Source organism: Moschus berezovskii, chromosome 22 (genome assembly GCF_049115385.1).
Source record: "Moschus berezovskii isolate FMDL1 chromosome 22, NW_MosBer_1.0, whole genome shotgun sequence".
In the NCBI taxonomy this organism is placed as follows: domain Eukaryota; kingdom Metazoa; phylum Chordata; class Mammalia; order Artiodactyla; family Moschidae; genus Moschus; species Moschus berezovskii.
In genome coordinates, this window is record NC_142481.1 from 55,488,089 (window position 1) to 55,503,147 (window position 15,059).

General features: G+C 52.5%; 1 protein-coding gene across 2 annotated transcripts in view; it reads right to left on the reverse strand.

Annotated features, from left to right (window-relative positions):
- PLCG2 (phospholipase C gamma 2) overlaps nucleotides 1-15,059 on the reverse strand; it is a 154,683-nt gene that overhangs the window by 16,026 nt on the left and 123,598 nt on the right. For both annotated transcript variants that reach the window (XR_016035956.1, XM_055413059.2), the window contains exons 26-31: nucleotides 11,806-11,908; nucleotides 10,140-10,349; nucleotides 8,151-8,296; nucleotides 6,975-7,089; nucleotides 5,887-6,054; nucleotides 468-556 (exon numbers count right to left, since the gene is read on the reverse strand). Coding sequence is in view for 1 of the 2 variants with exons in the window: in XM_055413059.2 (XP_055269034.2) it covers nucleotides 468-556; nucleotides 5,887-6,054; nucleotides 6,975-7,089; nucleotides 8,151-8,296; nucleotides 10,140-10,349; nucleotides 11,806-11,908 (831 nt within the window). In the remaining variant the exon portion in view is untranslated. The remainder of the gene's footprint in view (nucleotides 1-467; nucleotides 557-5,886; nucleotides 6,055-6,974; nucleotides 7,090-8,150; nucleotides 8,297-10,139; nucleotides 10,350-11,805; nucleotides 11,909-15,059) is intronic.

Below are 15,059 nucleotides of genomic sequence, written 5' to 3' on the forward strand. Positions count from 1 at the left end.
GGGAGTGCCGCTCCCTATGGGAAGTTGATGTCTGAATTTCCTTCCGCAGGACAAGCCATGACGAGACTCTATGGGACACTTGCAGAACTCTGGAAGGAAGTACCAGAGTACCAGGTAGAGGAAAGCACACCGGAAGGGCGAGTTTACCCGGAAGAGCATTGTCTTGCCCAGCTCTGGTTGAAATGAAAGCACGGAACTTCCAAAGAGCTTTCCCCTTTCCAATGACACAACCCTGTTTGTGGACCCGTCCAGCATCCTGCAAGAAGACAGGCTACTGGAAGGAAAACCCGAGGACCTCAGAGGAAATCTGTAGCTGAAAGGAATCCTTCTCTTATGGTGTGGTGCATTTGGCTAGATAATTCTCAAATGTGTTCCAAGTCCTTCAGCCACACTCAGCGGTCGTCTCCACCTCCCCCCGCTGCCGCAGACGTGGCTCAGCGAGCCCCCACTGGTGTTTCTCCACTCACCAGGACTGGCCGCATCTCACAGAAAACCAGGAGGGATGCCAGCTCAATGTCTTCACTGTAGCCGTTCTTCAGAGGAACAGATCTAAATCCTGCAGGTCAAAAAAACAAACCAGTTCATGTCAGATCTCTGCTTTTCTTGCAGTACCCAGGGATCACGTGCCCAGTGCACAGAGCAGAGAGGTCAGGGCCCTGTGCTGGGGGGCTAACTTCCTTTCTGGAAGCCAGAGGTCCCCCCCACCCCCTGCCTGATGGTTGGGGAGTGGGGCTGCAGATCACAGCCCTGACCATCAGGTCCAGCCGGAGAAATGAAGTTTAAAATGCCTGCCCTCTAGAAATGCAGATGACTCGGAAGAATTAAAGCCCACAGAACACTGCACACTGAATGCAGACCCTCTCCAGCTGTGGTTTCAGTCCCTTAAATATTTCTGAGCCCTAAAGATGCAAAGGAGTAATGAACCCCCACTTCCATCTTCTTCACTCAGCCCTGTACAAAGCTTGGGTCGAGCGAGTGTTTTTAAAGATTTCCAGTGGGAAGAAATCTTTCCGTCCCTTGGCAGTTTGCCCTGTTGATCATCCTCCCCTAAAAGCCATTCCCTATTTGTAGTGAGGACCTGTGTCTGCCGGTCATTTAAATGTTTCTTTTTATTGAAGAAGAGGGTTAAGCTGGGGCTGCATTCCCCCCACCCCTCCCAGTGAGTAATGTTTAAGGCAACACATCTTAAAAGTTGGTTGTTTGGCTTGTTTTGATAGAGCAGTAGAACTGAATAGACAGCAGAAATTAACGTCTCATTCCCACCGACTCGTACCTCTTGTTACAGAAGGAACCATTGTTAAGGGCTTTCCAAAATCATCTGTGCTGTGTGTGTTTCCCTTAAAATCACAGAGAATAGTACCCTAACCAGCCATTCTGAATCCTACAGTTTCCACTGAACACTGTATCTGAGGGACTCACTAGGTAGCCCTCATTTGACTTGAAAGCTTTTTCTTAAATGGAAACATAGTTGACGTACAATATTAGTTTCAAGTGTACTGCATAGTGATTTGACATCTGCATGTACTATGAAATGATTATCACAATAACTCCAGTAACCATCTGTCCCAAAGTAAGTACAGTATTACTGACCACATTCCTTATGCTGTTATACAGTACATCCCTGTGGCTTATTAGTAAGTAAGAGATTTGTACCTTGAGAGCTTTATATTTGCCTTGTATCTACTGATTTTCTGGGACAAGCGACGCACAAAGTGCCTTCCACCAGTCAGGTTTTGGCTTGTTTGATGATTATCCTTCTGTCTCTTGGAGAACCTTTTAGTCTGTTAGTTGATTTATCATCTTTAAACAGTATCTGTTGAACCTCTCCCTCTGTGCCACTGTTGAGGACACTGGCACGCCTACATAACTTGATAGCATCTCTCCCTTTCCCTTCCCTAACTGGGTAAACTGTATTATTATTTTTACCTTGACGAAGTATGTAATATTTGCATTCTATTTTGTAACCCATAATTCTCCCACAAAGGGAGGCTTAGTTTTCCTGATATTTAGCAAAAGCCAAAAGAATACAATAAGGAACGCTTGAACACCCACGACCCAAATCTTACATTAACCTTTTACTTATGCTTCAGTTCAGTTCAGTTCAGTTGCTCAGTCGTGTCCGACTCTTTGCGACCCCATGAATCACAGCACGCCAGGCCTCCCTGTCCATCACCAACTCCCGGAGTTCACTCAAACTCATGTCCATCGAGTCGGTGATGCCATCCAGCCATCCCATTCTCTGTCGCCCCCGTCTCCTCCCACCCCCAATCCCTCCCAGCATCAGACTCTTTTCCAGTGAGTCAACTCGTCACATGAGGTGGCCAAAGTATTGGAGTTTCAGCTTTAGCATCAGTCCTTCCAATGAACACCCAGGACTGATCTCCTTTAGAATGGACTGGTTGGATCTCCTTGCAGTCCAAGGGACTCTCAAAGAGTCTTCTCCAGCACCACAGTTCAAAAGCATCAATTCTTCGGCGATCAGCTTTCTTCACAGTCCAACTCTCACATCCATACATGACCACGGGAAAAACCATAGCCTTGACTAGACGGACCTTGGTTGGCAAACTAATGTCTGCTTTTTAATATGCTATCTAGGTTGGTCATAACTTTCCTTCCAAGGAGTAATTACTTATGCTTATCCACCCACTAATCTATCGGGTGATATTTACTTCCTGTTTCAAAAAAAGATGAAGACATCTATACACTTCTTCTGTCAGCAAGAATCTCATGAACAAGAACTCTGTATTTGTTCAGTGTCCTTTTTGTGACATAAAACTTACACACAATGATTTTTTTTCAATGTCCAATGCTCACCACCTCCTTACTGAACTGACCTTTTTCCATTAGATATTCTGGCTGGCTAAAATTGTCTTTTGTGATCTTCAGTACGAGATCATGGGGACATATAATCCCCGGACTGTGCCTGTTTGACCATATCAATCCTTTGATTTTACACTTGAGTGAGCACAAAACTCTCAGGTCACACTCTTCTCGTTGATGGATTCTGGGGGAACCTGCTCTCCTTGAATTCCACTGTAGAGAAGTTTTCTGAACTGTTTTCCCCTTATACGTGTTGGGAATTACGCTAAGATGTGAATCACCTCTGGGTCTTATTAAAATGCAGATGCTGACTCCAGAGGCCTGGGACGGGGCCGCGGTTCTGCACCTCTACGGAGCTGGTCTCTGTGGAAGCTGTCGGTGTAGGTGCTGATCGACTGCCAGAACGTACTGCAGTGCCAAGTGCCCTCGGGTGCTCAGGGAGGCTGTGCACGCACCCAGAGTGGGCAGCCCAGTGCGGCCGCCCCGTGTGGGGCAGTGATTCCACCCCCTCCCTCGGAGGGATGACTCCAGGTCCACAGACGTCCTGCCACCGCCCAAGCTGCATTGTCACCAGCAGCCCTTCATGTGGACAGGGCTGAAAGGTGCTGGCCAGTTTTACTAGAAACTGATGCCATTTATGTTCTGATTGACACAAGCAAGACCCGAGAGGAAAGGGAAAGGGAGACACCGCTTGAAGCAGCATCAGTATTTGGCTGGTCAGGAGTCGCGGTGGCCCCGAGGGTGGCTGGCAGAGTAAGAAGAACATGGGGTTTGAAGTCAAGACATTCCCAGGTCTGAATCCCAGGCTCTGGCTGGACAGGTGTGTGACCCCCGAGCTAGTTAATTAACATCTCTCGCCCCAGAGTGCTTATATTTAAAAAGCGGAGATGATAAAACTCCTTTTACAGGACTGCTGCGAGGATTAAAAGAGAGAGAGTTTTGAGGCACCCAGCACAATAAATGCTGTTTTCCCTCTTTGCTGAGCTCCACCTGGCTTAAAGGCTTAAGTGCATCCCTGGTAACAACAGGCAGGGCTTATTTTCGAGTTCAGAAGGCCCCCGAAGCCTTATGCACAAAGGTATTGTTATTCTGTGGCATGCCCTCCATGAATATGGATGTCCCAGGCAGGAGAGGGAGAGAAGGTCTTCCTGGGAGCATCTCAAAGCTGGTTACATTCTGTATCATCCTTGAGATGTTCTTTGTGTTCTAAATCCCCCCAAGCTCAGTCACAGCATTTTCTAGAGGAGTCCACCCAGTTAAGGCGGCTGCTCATCAGCTGGCCTCTCTCTGAGTCCTGGGAGGGGCTCCAGGGCTCTGGCAGGACCCCGCCTGGAGGGGGACATGGCAGAGCCCCTGCTCCATGCAGAATGCGTCCAGGGGTTGCTGTGTCCAGAAGGGGAGGGCACAACAAGCACAGAGAAATCTGTCGCCACCTGATGCAAAGAAGTGACTCACTGGAAAAGACTGATGCTGGGAGGGACTGGGGGCGGGAGGAGACGGGGACGATGGGATGAGGTGGCTGGATGGCATCACCGACTCGATGGACATGAGTTTGAGTCAACTCTGGGAGCTGGTAATGGACAGAGAGGCCTGGTGTGCTGCAGTCCCTGGGGTCGCAAAGAGTCGGACGTGACCAGGTGACTGAACTGAAACTGGAATCCCCTACAATATGGATTTTGTGTTTGTTTGGCAGCTCTGCACTGCATGTGTGATCTTAGTTTCCTGAACAGGGTTCAAACCCGTGCCCCCCTGCAGTAGAAGCATGGAATCCTCACCACTGGACCACCAGGGAATGCCCCTTACAATGTTCTTGTCTATTTACCCTAATACTCTTATAATTTTTGATTTACGAACATTGTCGCCACATTATTTGTTGCAAAAATATACATTATTGTTTATGGGGAATAAAAAGATATCCATCATAAGCCTGACTTACTTGGCTAATGTAAAGGAGGTGAATTGCAGAGTGAAGAAGTCCTGCGGCTAAATAGCTTAGTTTAATGTCATTTGCTGGGAAGTAGGGGCAAATTAACCCAGAGGATTGGCAAAATCAAGCCTCTCGGAATTATAAATGAGTGTACACTGCTCTTACCAAATTAGGAAAACGATATGGTATTTCTAATCAGGTAAGTATTTCTCAAGGGGGAATGTGTTTCCTCAAAAGGGGGCAGCCGAGGTCTCACTCAGTTTTCTCCAAGTGTCAGCTGAGGAGCTGGCTACACATGCAGGTCCCTGGGCCCCACCCTGGAGGGGCTGAATGAGAACACCCTGGGATAGGTCCAGGAACCTGGATTTGCCCCCACCCCACACACACTCACCTAGTTGTAGAAATGATCAAAGGCAGATACAAAGAAAGGTATAGGGATTTAGGGAGTATCTGATAATGTTTCCAAGTTGAGAAAGAATTTTAAAAAAAGACCCAAGGTTTTCAAGCAACATCAAGAGAAAAGACTATCTGTGTATACAAATTACCAAAAGGAGAGTGGTCTTTTTCTCTTGAAAAAATGATCCTTGCAAAACAGGGACCAGTGACCTCATAGAGAATCCAGAAGGATCTGTAGCTGTTTTTCTCAGAAATACAGGGCCCTTCTCCAGGCACGCAGGGGTTGTGTTTTGCTCAGCATGGGAGACAATCAGAAGTGAATCAGCCAACCTCGGAGAAGAGGAAGGTAATGCTCTGACAGCCCAGATGACTTGCCCAGGATGAGGCGGGGAGAAGGGACCTAAGACCGTGGTTCTGGGCCTCGTCCTCCATTCCAAGCAACTAACCAGCCCCTGAGCCTGCCTGAGGAGAGGCCAACAGAGTCTAAGCTTCCAAAATGAAATCCAATTACAGTGCCAAGTGGACCGTCAGCTAGTAATCCAATGCTGGATGCAGGAGCCCCCCAGAGCCGCCCAGCACCTCATCCTGCCTCCCTCACGGGACTCCCACAAGGATCCACTGCTCAGCCTACCCACGACTGAATACAAACCAGGACAAAGGTGTCATTCTTTCCAAAAGCCAGCAACGCAAACTAAAAGATGCTGCCAAGAAAAACTGAGCACTGTGATTAACATGGACCTTACCTGACTTGATTCCTTTAATGGGGTACGTGGCGTGGGCCAGGAAGTTGGGATCGCTGAACATATCTTCCTCATAAACCACAAAGCGCAGAAACGCAAGGTTGGGGTCATAAATCTCAAACGTCACCTTCTCCTGTGTTGGGGTCCAAACAGGGCTGAGGCCATTGTCATCTGGAAGAAGATCCAGGCTCTTTCAGGGGCCCCATTTGTCCTGCCCCATCTCAGTCCACCATCTCTACACCCAGCAGCTTTGGATCTCCTTAGCAGCCATGAAATGCACATAGAGGCCAAGATCTGATCCTTTTTTTTTTCCCAGTGGCATCGCAGACCTGGCCCTCAGTAAGCAGAGGGGATGGGACCACCTCTCCTCAGACTCTCCCATCTCAACTCCCTGGGACATGGGAGGGATGGGAGGTGGCCACAGAACAACAGCAGGTTTGTAAGAAAGAAAAGACAAGGTGGGAGCCACATCCCTTGCTTGAGGGGAGGTGGGCCAGCTCTGAACAGGTGGTGGGTTCTGGAGTCACTGGGGAGAGTCAGCCTCAAGGAGCAGGAAAAAGAGACAACCTTCACCCTCCACGGGGCCAGCTTCACCGGCCAGTCTGCAAGCTGTTTATCCGGCTGCCTTTCACCAGGGGCCAGTGATCCCAAGCCTAGAAAGGCCCCCAGGTCGGTTCTTCCCAGGCTTCAAATGGCAGAACAAGCCATTTCTCTGGGCTTCCCTGCCCACTGTGGGGTCAGATCACCCAAGTTTGGCTGCAGCCTTGGGGGCGGGTCAGCCGCATCCCCTCTGAGCCCTGGACTTAGGTGGGGGCTGATACACAGAGGGGACACCCCAGAATGCCAGGCACAGGGAGCTGCGGCCTCACCAGGCCTCCTGACATGGGTGACGGGCTGAGAAACACTGCGGTGGGTCCAGCTCTCGGGTCCCGCTGCCCTCCGCTGCTCCTCCGAGCTGCCCACAGAGGGCAAGGGGGACGAAGGGAAAGAGCTGGCCACCAGCGCGTTAGTGAAGCCCCGCTGAGCAGCATCCCCAACGTGCGACTCAGCTCGTCTGAAGTCTCAGTGAGGAAAGGACCCAGGCAACTTACTCACAACTGTCGTCTTGAACTTGTTGTTGTCATACTCCGCTCCGCATATCTCCACCTCCACAAAGGGACACGCGATGCTTCGTCCTGGTTTGGGGAGATGACGGGCCCCCAGAACCTAGGACCCCAAGAGCTAAGTGTTAGAATTCCGCCCCCCACACCCCCACCCTGGGCAGAGCTGGAGAGTTCTACACGGGTGGGCTCTCATTTCCTCATCACTGGTGAGGCGCTACACCCTCCGGTAGCAGACACCCCCTCTGCTTCCCTGTTGTGGATGAGGAGACGGGTGAGGGGAGTCAGGGCGGTGTCCCAGAGCCGGCAAGGATGAGGCAGGTCGGAGCCCCATACCAGACTCAACAGCTCGACCTCCCTGCACACAGAATCACAAACACCCGGGGGGACCTACAGACTTAAGAGTTCACTCACTCAGATTCCCAGCTCCTGCAGGGAAAGGATGGGGACAGTGTACAATTCTTTCTGTAATGGGCCTCTTTTTTAAGAGGTCACATATGCCTCAGTGTCTTTTCCTTAATCTTATGTGTGTGTGTGTGTTAATCATTTCCGTCGTGTCCGGCTCTCTGAGACCCCATGGACAACAGCCCACCAGCCTCCTCTGTCCATGGGATTCTCCAGGCAAGAACACTGAAGTGGGTAGCCCTTCCCTTTTCCAGGGGATCTTCCCAACCCAGGGATTGAACCTGGGTCTCCCGAATTACAAGCAGATTCTTTACCATCAGAGCCACCAGGGAAGCCCCCTTAATCTTAAGAGAAACACAGTTCATTTCCCTACCTTGCATAGTTTCCAAACAAGAGAAAACAAAAACTCTTAACAAAGAGACAACGCAATGTCTAAAAGTTGGGTCAGTTTTAAAAAGCTTCCACCCCTCAAAGTGCCCATTGCAGGGATAAGCCCTCTCCTCAGTGAAGAGCAGAGAGCCGTGTCGCACCTGTTTTATTTCTCTCTCTCTGACTAGATGCTGACCCTGCTGAACCCAGCAAGAGATGGATCTGTAACTCGCCCCACCAACAACAAGGGGAGGTGACCGCGATGGACCTGGGGAGACGCCCTTCCACCTCTGCCCCTGCAATGACCCTGGCGGGCGCCGCAGTGAAGACCCTCCACTGTGTCTGGGTGTTGGCGGTTTGCACACAGAGACCAGGAGGAGGGCGGGGCCTCACCTTGACCGTCAGGGTCATCAGGATCTTCCTCTGGGACTCGGGCGGCATGGGGTCGTACTTCTCCGCCCTCATGCTCTCAGGCTGCAGGACGTAGCCCGTCCGCCCATTGAGGGAGAACAGGGCGTGGTTCATCTGCATGTACTTATCTGGGGAGGAGAGAGAGCAGCTGCTGAGCGCGGGGCAAGAGGGGGACCCAAGGGGCTTCTTCCAGAAGTAGCACGAGGCACGCCGACAGATGGACGCACGTGTACAACGGAATCCTGCTCAGCCGCAAACAGCAACGAGACTGGGCCATCACAGCGAGGTGGACGGACCCAGAGTCCACCATCCAGAGTGCAGTAGGTCCGAAAGAGAGCCACGGGCACCGAGTACTGATGCATATGGTGCGGAATCTAAAAAACGGCCCTGATGGCCCTCGGCTGGGGACAGAGACACCGGGGGAGGGAGTGGACGCGTGGACACGGGGGACCAGGACTGACGCGCGCTCACGGCCACCCATAGAGCAGGCAGCTAGCGGGGACCTGCCGTGTCGCTCGGGGAGCTCTGCGCGGAGCTCCGCGGTGGCCGAGAGGCTGGGACGGGAGGTCCGAGAGGGAGGGGTGCGTGTGCGCAGGTAGCTGAGTCACTGCACTGTTCAGCTGAAACTAACAACACTGCAAAGCAACTGCAGCCCAGTGAGAGCTAACAATAATCTGAGGTGGCTGTTAAAACAGGCATCTGACTTAAAACTATGGGTTTAAAAATTCATTAAAAACTCATGTTATTGGAAGAAAATTGGATTAAAAAAAAAAAAAAGCTCACACTGGGGACAACTTTCCGAGTATAATACAAAGTCCAGAACATACTCAAAGCTAAACATTTTTACACAGGACAAAATTTCCATAGAATCTGACATGCTTTAGAAAAATCTGTTGCACTCCACTGACAGGTAACTTTAACCTATTAAGAAATCTGATATCTGTTTGCTGTGAATACCTACACCCCCTTAGAAAAATAAGAAGCACAAATATAGTCTGCAGAAAAGAAAATGCCTATGTTTCTTAAGGATATGAAAAACTGGTTAACTTCTCTGTTACTCAGAGAAGTTACCAATAAGGGAAGCTCTGACTACAATGTGACACCAGTTTTCCCTATCAAAGACTGAGGCGTTTGCTGAAACTAAGTTGGTGAAGTTAAGCCAGAAAGAGTTTCACCCGTTTGCATTCCCGCCCACAGTCTCCATGGAGGGCGGTCACTCCGGGATACAGGCATGCCCTGGTTTCGCTCGGGGCCAAGTTGGTCAAAGCTGTTGGATCCGCCCTGCACCACAGATGCCCCCATGTGTGAAGGGAAGTTCACACAAGGCAACAGCAATGAAGGGAAGTCACCTCGGCCTGCCTCAGCAGGGCACCAGTTGAGGACATGATGGTTCCACTCAGTGGACTCTGACGCAGGCAAAAACACAATACAAAGGAGACAGCACTGATGAACAGGTCCTCCAAAGAGGCTGAAAGAGCCACCATAGTGCCTCTGCACCCTGCACTGTAATTAGCGCTACCCTTTGCCTGAAGAAGCTGGGCATGCTGGCTTTTTCCAGCAGATGATTATCTCCAGAAGAGAGCCTGAGCAGAAGGCAGCCAGAGAGGATGGCCCCAAAAAGGAGGGGGGCCAGGTCACAGCCACTGGACACCTAGATCCAGCCGCGCCTGAAGCTCCACTCCTAGACTTTTAAATTACGTGGGCAAATGCATTTCCTTTTCTCCCTGAAACCAGACTGATTCTGTCTGTCACTTATCATTGAGAAGGCTGCCAAACACAAAGGTCTGGCATGCCCAGTGGTCCCCTTCACCACTCCATTCAAGGATGGGACGCTAGCATGCTGGCTGAACTCTGATGGCTCCTAAGAAAAACTACGTGCTCCGGCCACCACATCTCACCGGTGGCCCCAGAAGAATGTGCCTAGAATGATGCCCTGTCGTAGATTTACTGGCCACAGTCGGCCCCCTTTACCTGGAGTCTGGAAATTGAGCGCCACCATCTGGGAGCCGCACAGCCAGAGGCGGAAGGGGTCATAGTTGGACGAGTCTACCCGCTGTCCTTTGGGGTACACACGGGTCAGGCCCTTTTGATTGTATTTCAGGAGATCGCTGGGCTTCTGTCTGACGATACTGTCAGCCTTCGTCTCCACGAAGGAGCGGATTTCTCGGAAGTCGGGGTTTTCTGCACAAAGAGAGAGTTTTTCTCAACGCCACTGGCAGGATGTGCAGGTCGTCAAACAACCAGGAACCTCTCTCAGAGAAGACGTTCAAGTGGTTGTGACGATCCCGTCGTAACTGGTTCTGCAGTGGGCTCTTGCCCTCTGGGGAAGTCTCAGAGATGAAAAGGCAGCCCAGGGTTCCCACTGCTGCTTAGTCTAGGATTAACGTAATCTGCTTTTTTTGTTTAAAACTACCAGCAGCCTTGTGCAGGAAACCACCAAAGCAATACAGGATACAGTTATAGAAAGGTGTGGTGCAGGAAGGGATCAGCAGGGAGGAGATCTGAGGAGTGGAAGACACAGACAGGGGCCCTGGCTTCCCCACTGAAGGTGTCGCAGACGTGAGATGAGTGAACCCTGCATCTTGATGGAGGGAGAACCGCCCGCCCGCAGGAAGGGCAGAGAGAGGAGACGGGGTGCCTGTGGAGGGACAAGGAACGGGAAGCGGCGTAGAGGGAAACGCAAACAATTCTTGAACTCTTTGGATAAAGCTCTGCTTTAGGTGGGACAGCTCCTAAACACGCCGGGCCTGGCCGACTCCGGTTAAGAGCTCCAGCCTGTTGCCTTGGACATCGAGAGATGCCCAGGGACCAGCCTCCGGGTGACCACGAACTCCGGGGTTTAGGACTGCCTCTCCCTCTGCCCTGGAATTACAGGTTCTCTGGTCTGCCCTGGAATTACAAGCAACTACAGCAGTTGCTTGAAAGGGGAAAGAAAATATGACTAGGACCATTATTGGTGCAAAGAACCTGCTGCTCTGGAGAATGTGGTCAAATTTCCACTTTTGAATTCTCCTGCAGCAGGCCTCCAAAGATACCCAGGTCCTGACCTCTGGCACCTGTGACTGTGTTCTTTCAAAGGGACTTGGCAGATGGTGGGCTTAAAGTGGGGCGATCACCTGGCCCTAAATGAAACCACACAGTCTTTGTACTTGGAGTTTGAGGGAGATGGGACTACAGAGAAGGCAACAGGACCACGAAGGTGGGGACTGGAGTGACACGACCACAAGCCAAGGAACGCCAGCAAGGAACGCCAGGGGCCACAGAAGCTGCCGGAGGCCAGGACCAGATCCTCCTCCGGAGGGAGCGGGGGCCCTGTTGACACCTTGATTTCAGCTCTGTGATACTGACTTTGGACTCCTGTCCACGACTACGAGAGAATAAACATATGTTGTTTCTGCCAAGTTTGTAGTAATTGGTTATGTCGGCAGAAAAAAAAAAAAATCCACCCTTTAAGAGGGTTTCTCCTTCTAAAGATACCAGGAGGGCCTGTTTCAGCAGCATCCTGACCCTGAGGACACTCTGACGGGGAGGTTCCCACTCGGCACGCAGAGGATGAGCAGCAGCCACTGTCGGCATGCTGCGTGACAGCGCCAGGCTCGGGAAGGAACCCCGCGATCGCCGAGGCGGGAGGCGGTACCGAGGTTGTCCTTGGTCTTGCTGGTGGGCTTGCAGTAGACGACCAGGTCCGAGAGCTCGATGGCGATGGACTGGTTCTTCTCCCAGTACTTCATGTTGTTCTCCTGCGTGGAGCCAACTGTCGTTAGTTTCGGCTCTCAAGCTGGCCCCTGGGAAGCCCCACTCTTCCAGCTCACCTGGCAGGTGCCCTCCTCCTCTGAGTCCTGTCCCCCGCCCTGACGCCCCCGACCCCGTCTTTCCGCTTGGCCCTCGCACATGCGCAAATTGCAGTGGTGGAGAGTCTTCCCTCCCCCGACCCCCGCCCTGCTCCCTGCTTCTTGCCTGCAGAAATTCTCCACCAGCCGCCTGGCCCCAGGAGCAGCGTGGAGCTCAGTCTCCGACCGCAGCTCTCGAGAATAGCAGGGACGAGGGCTCTTCATCACCGCCTCTCTCCTTAACCCTCCTGCTCTCACCCGCTGCCCTGTCCAGCCCACTAAAACCATTCTGTCACAGCTCATCCAAAATCCTAGTTGTCCCAGTTCGGGATCTCTGTAGACCATGGCAGCTTTGTGCTCACTTGCTGTCCCCTGAACCATGCACCGCTTTGTGCAGAGGGCCCTCTGGGGACCAGACCACACTCCATGGACTTAGGAGCCATTCACCCACAGTCAAGTCCATCCCCATGTCACGGCTCCACTCCAAACCAGGCCTCCCTCTCAAGCCCTGCCAACCTCGGACTCATCCCCCCACAGGCCACAGTGGGGACGGATCCCCTGGGAGGATTATCACATGAGGTGGCAACATTCAGCATGGGGCATCGCACACTGAGTGCTTGACGGATACTATCTAAGCCCACCCATCCCCGAGAGGAAGCCTGTGTCTCTGTTCTTCAAAGAACCCGCAGCACACAGACAGGGTAAGCGGCTGACCCCGGCCCCGCAGCAGGCCCGGGCCGAGACCAGAGGCCTGAGCAGCGGCCTCACCCGTGTCACCACCCTGACGCTTCTGCACCCTCAGCCACCGGGTGCCAGAGGAGACCTCACTGCAGCGCCCCCAGGTTCACACACCGGGTCCCCCTGAACCACAGCACCGTCTGTCCTAGCCCCTCGCCCTCCTCCCTCCTCGGCAGGTTCGTGGGTCCCTCTTCCTCTGGAACCCCCACCTCACTCCTCCAGGACGCCCTCCTGGAGACCTCCATCCGGGACTAGGAAAGAGACGCTGCGTCCCCCACACCTTCCGGAATACCCACGGCCTCACCCAGCCTTGCACCGTCCCTCATCCGACTGTCCCACACTGATGCCTTTCAGCACGAGTGTCCAGACCCGTGTCCTCCCCATCCACCCCGAGACAGGTCCCTAGGGAGCAGGACCCCCCGCGGGTGGTGAGTCCTCAGGTGACAGGTGGTGACAGGAGTGTCACGGCGGTTACCCGGCGGGTCTGAACGCTGGTCCAAGTTGCTGGTTTGCCAAATGGGCCAGCCATTGAACCTCTCTGCCTCAGTTTCCTCATCTGTGTGATGGGGCTAACATGAATCCCTCCCTGCTGCAACTATCATGCTAATTCAATAAGGAGGCCTCTCCCCTGGCTGGGCACGTGAGAAACAAGGGTGCCACACAGAGTGCCCCAGAGACGCCTTTCCAGGCCAAGGACAGGAGCGTCCACTTTTTAAACAAGCAGGGGAGGACAGCTGAACTCTTCTGTAAGAATGCCTTCACCTAGGACTGCCGACAAAAGTCCCGAGGCCCCAATGAACCCTAGCAGTGACCAGCAAACAAGCCTGTCACCTGAGCTCAGGCAGCAACCACCTCACCAGGGCAGATCACAACGTGAAATTTGCCAAGTTCATCTAAGCACACCCAGCTTCCACCCAGCCACTCCCACACGCCCTGAATCCCCTAGGCACCGAACAAGCTGCAGCAGTAAGGCTCAAAGGGCTGGCGTGGGAGGGGCGGGCAGAGAAGGTGTCAGTCAGTCCGCAGCCAATGCTTCGGGGAGACTGAAGCCTTGGCTAAGTTCAAACCTCAGGTGTGCTTTCCTAATCCCTATGTCAACTTGGCACACAATCTTCACTATAGGCTGTTTGGGGAGAGGAAACCCTGGCAATGACACAGCTTGCTTCTAATGATGATACAACCACTTTAAAGTCAGGGTGTGAGGCAAGCCATACCTGTGTCATAGGGCGGGGACCTCTGGCCTCACAGAACACAAAGTAATGAAAGATTAAAGAGCATCACTTTTCTCTCAACTTCAGCAGAAAGCAGTATCAGTTCAAGATGAAACACCGGCTGCTACTTCAAAACTGTGCAACAGTTCCTTTCCAGATCCGTAGAGTCTTGCCCAGAGGCTGTCCCAGAGTTTGGCATCACAGCACACGTCACTGGTCAGGCTTTGGAAACTAACTAGACAGACACAGTGACTGGTCTTTTGCCACTGACCAAAAGAAGCCAGCGGTGATGTAAAATCACAGGGCCCCGGGCAGGTTCTCAGGGCCTCGGTGAGGAGCTCCCAGGAGTGGGCGGAGGGCACAGTTCATGTTGGTTTCCCGGTGACAGGATGGATCCACCTTCCTTGTTCCCACACCAGCCGCTCCTACAGCTGATTGTGCCCAGCACAAACCTTGGTCACTTGTGCTGCCTCCTGTTTTCTGAACATTCATAATCAATATGAGAAGGCCCCTCTGTCCATGGACTTCTCCAGGCAAGAATACTGGAGTGGGATGCCATTTCCTTCTCCAGGGACTCTTCCCGACCCAGGGATGGAACCCGGGTCTCCCACATCGCAGGCAGACGCTTTACCGTCTGAGCCACCAGGGAAATCGCCATGAGAGGGCTTAGCAGATGTAAGAGCCAATTTAAAAGGAATGTAGATCAAAGGCAGAGAACAGCAGGCTTGAAGAGCCAGGCTTAGTTTCCAAAACCCTCCTGTGACAGGGAATGAGGGGGACAGCCTCCCAGCGAAGTCACGTTTTCCTCCAGAAGAAACGGAGAGAGCCAGCAGCATCCCCAGTGGTGCAAGTGGTAAAGAACCTGCTGCCACTTCAGGAGATCCAGGAGACACGGGTTCGAGCCCTACGTTGGGAAGATCCTCTGATGGAAGGCATGGCAACCCACTCCAGAATTCTTAGGTCTGGAGAATCCCTGCGGACAGAGGAGCCTGGAAGGCTACTACCATCCATGGGGTCGCAAAGAGACACGACTGAGCGACTCAGCATGCAGGAAGCTGCAGGCCAGAGGGTGTCACGGCCACGCCCTCGCCCCTCCCAGCCCCACACGCAGA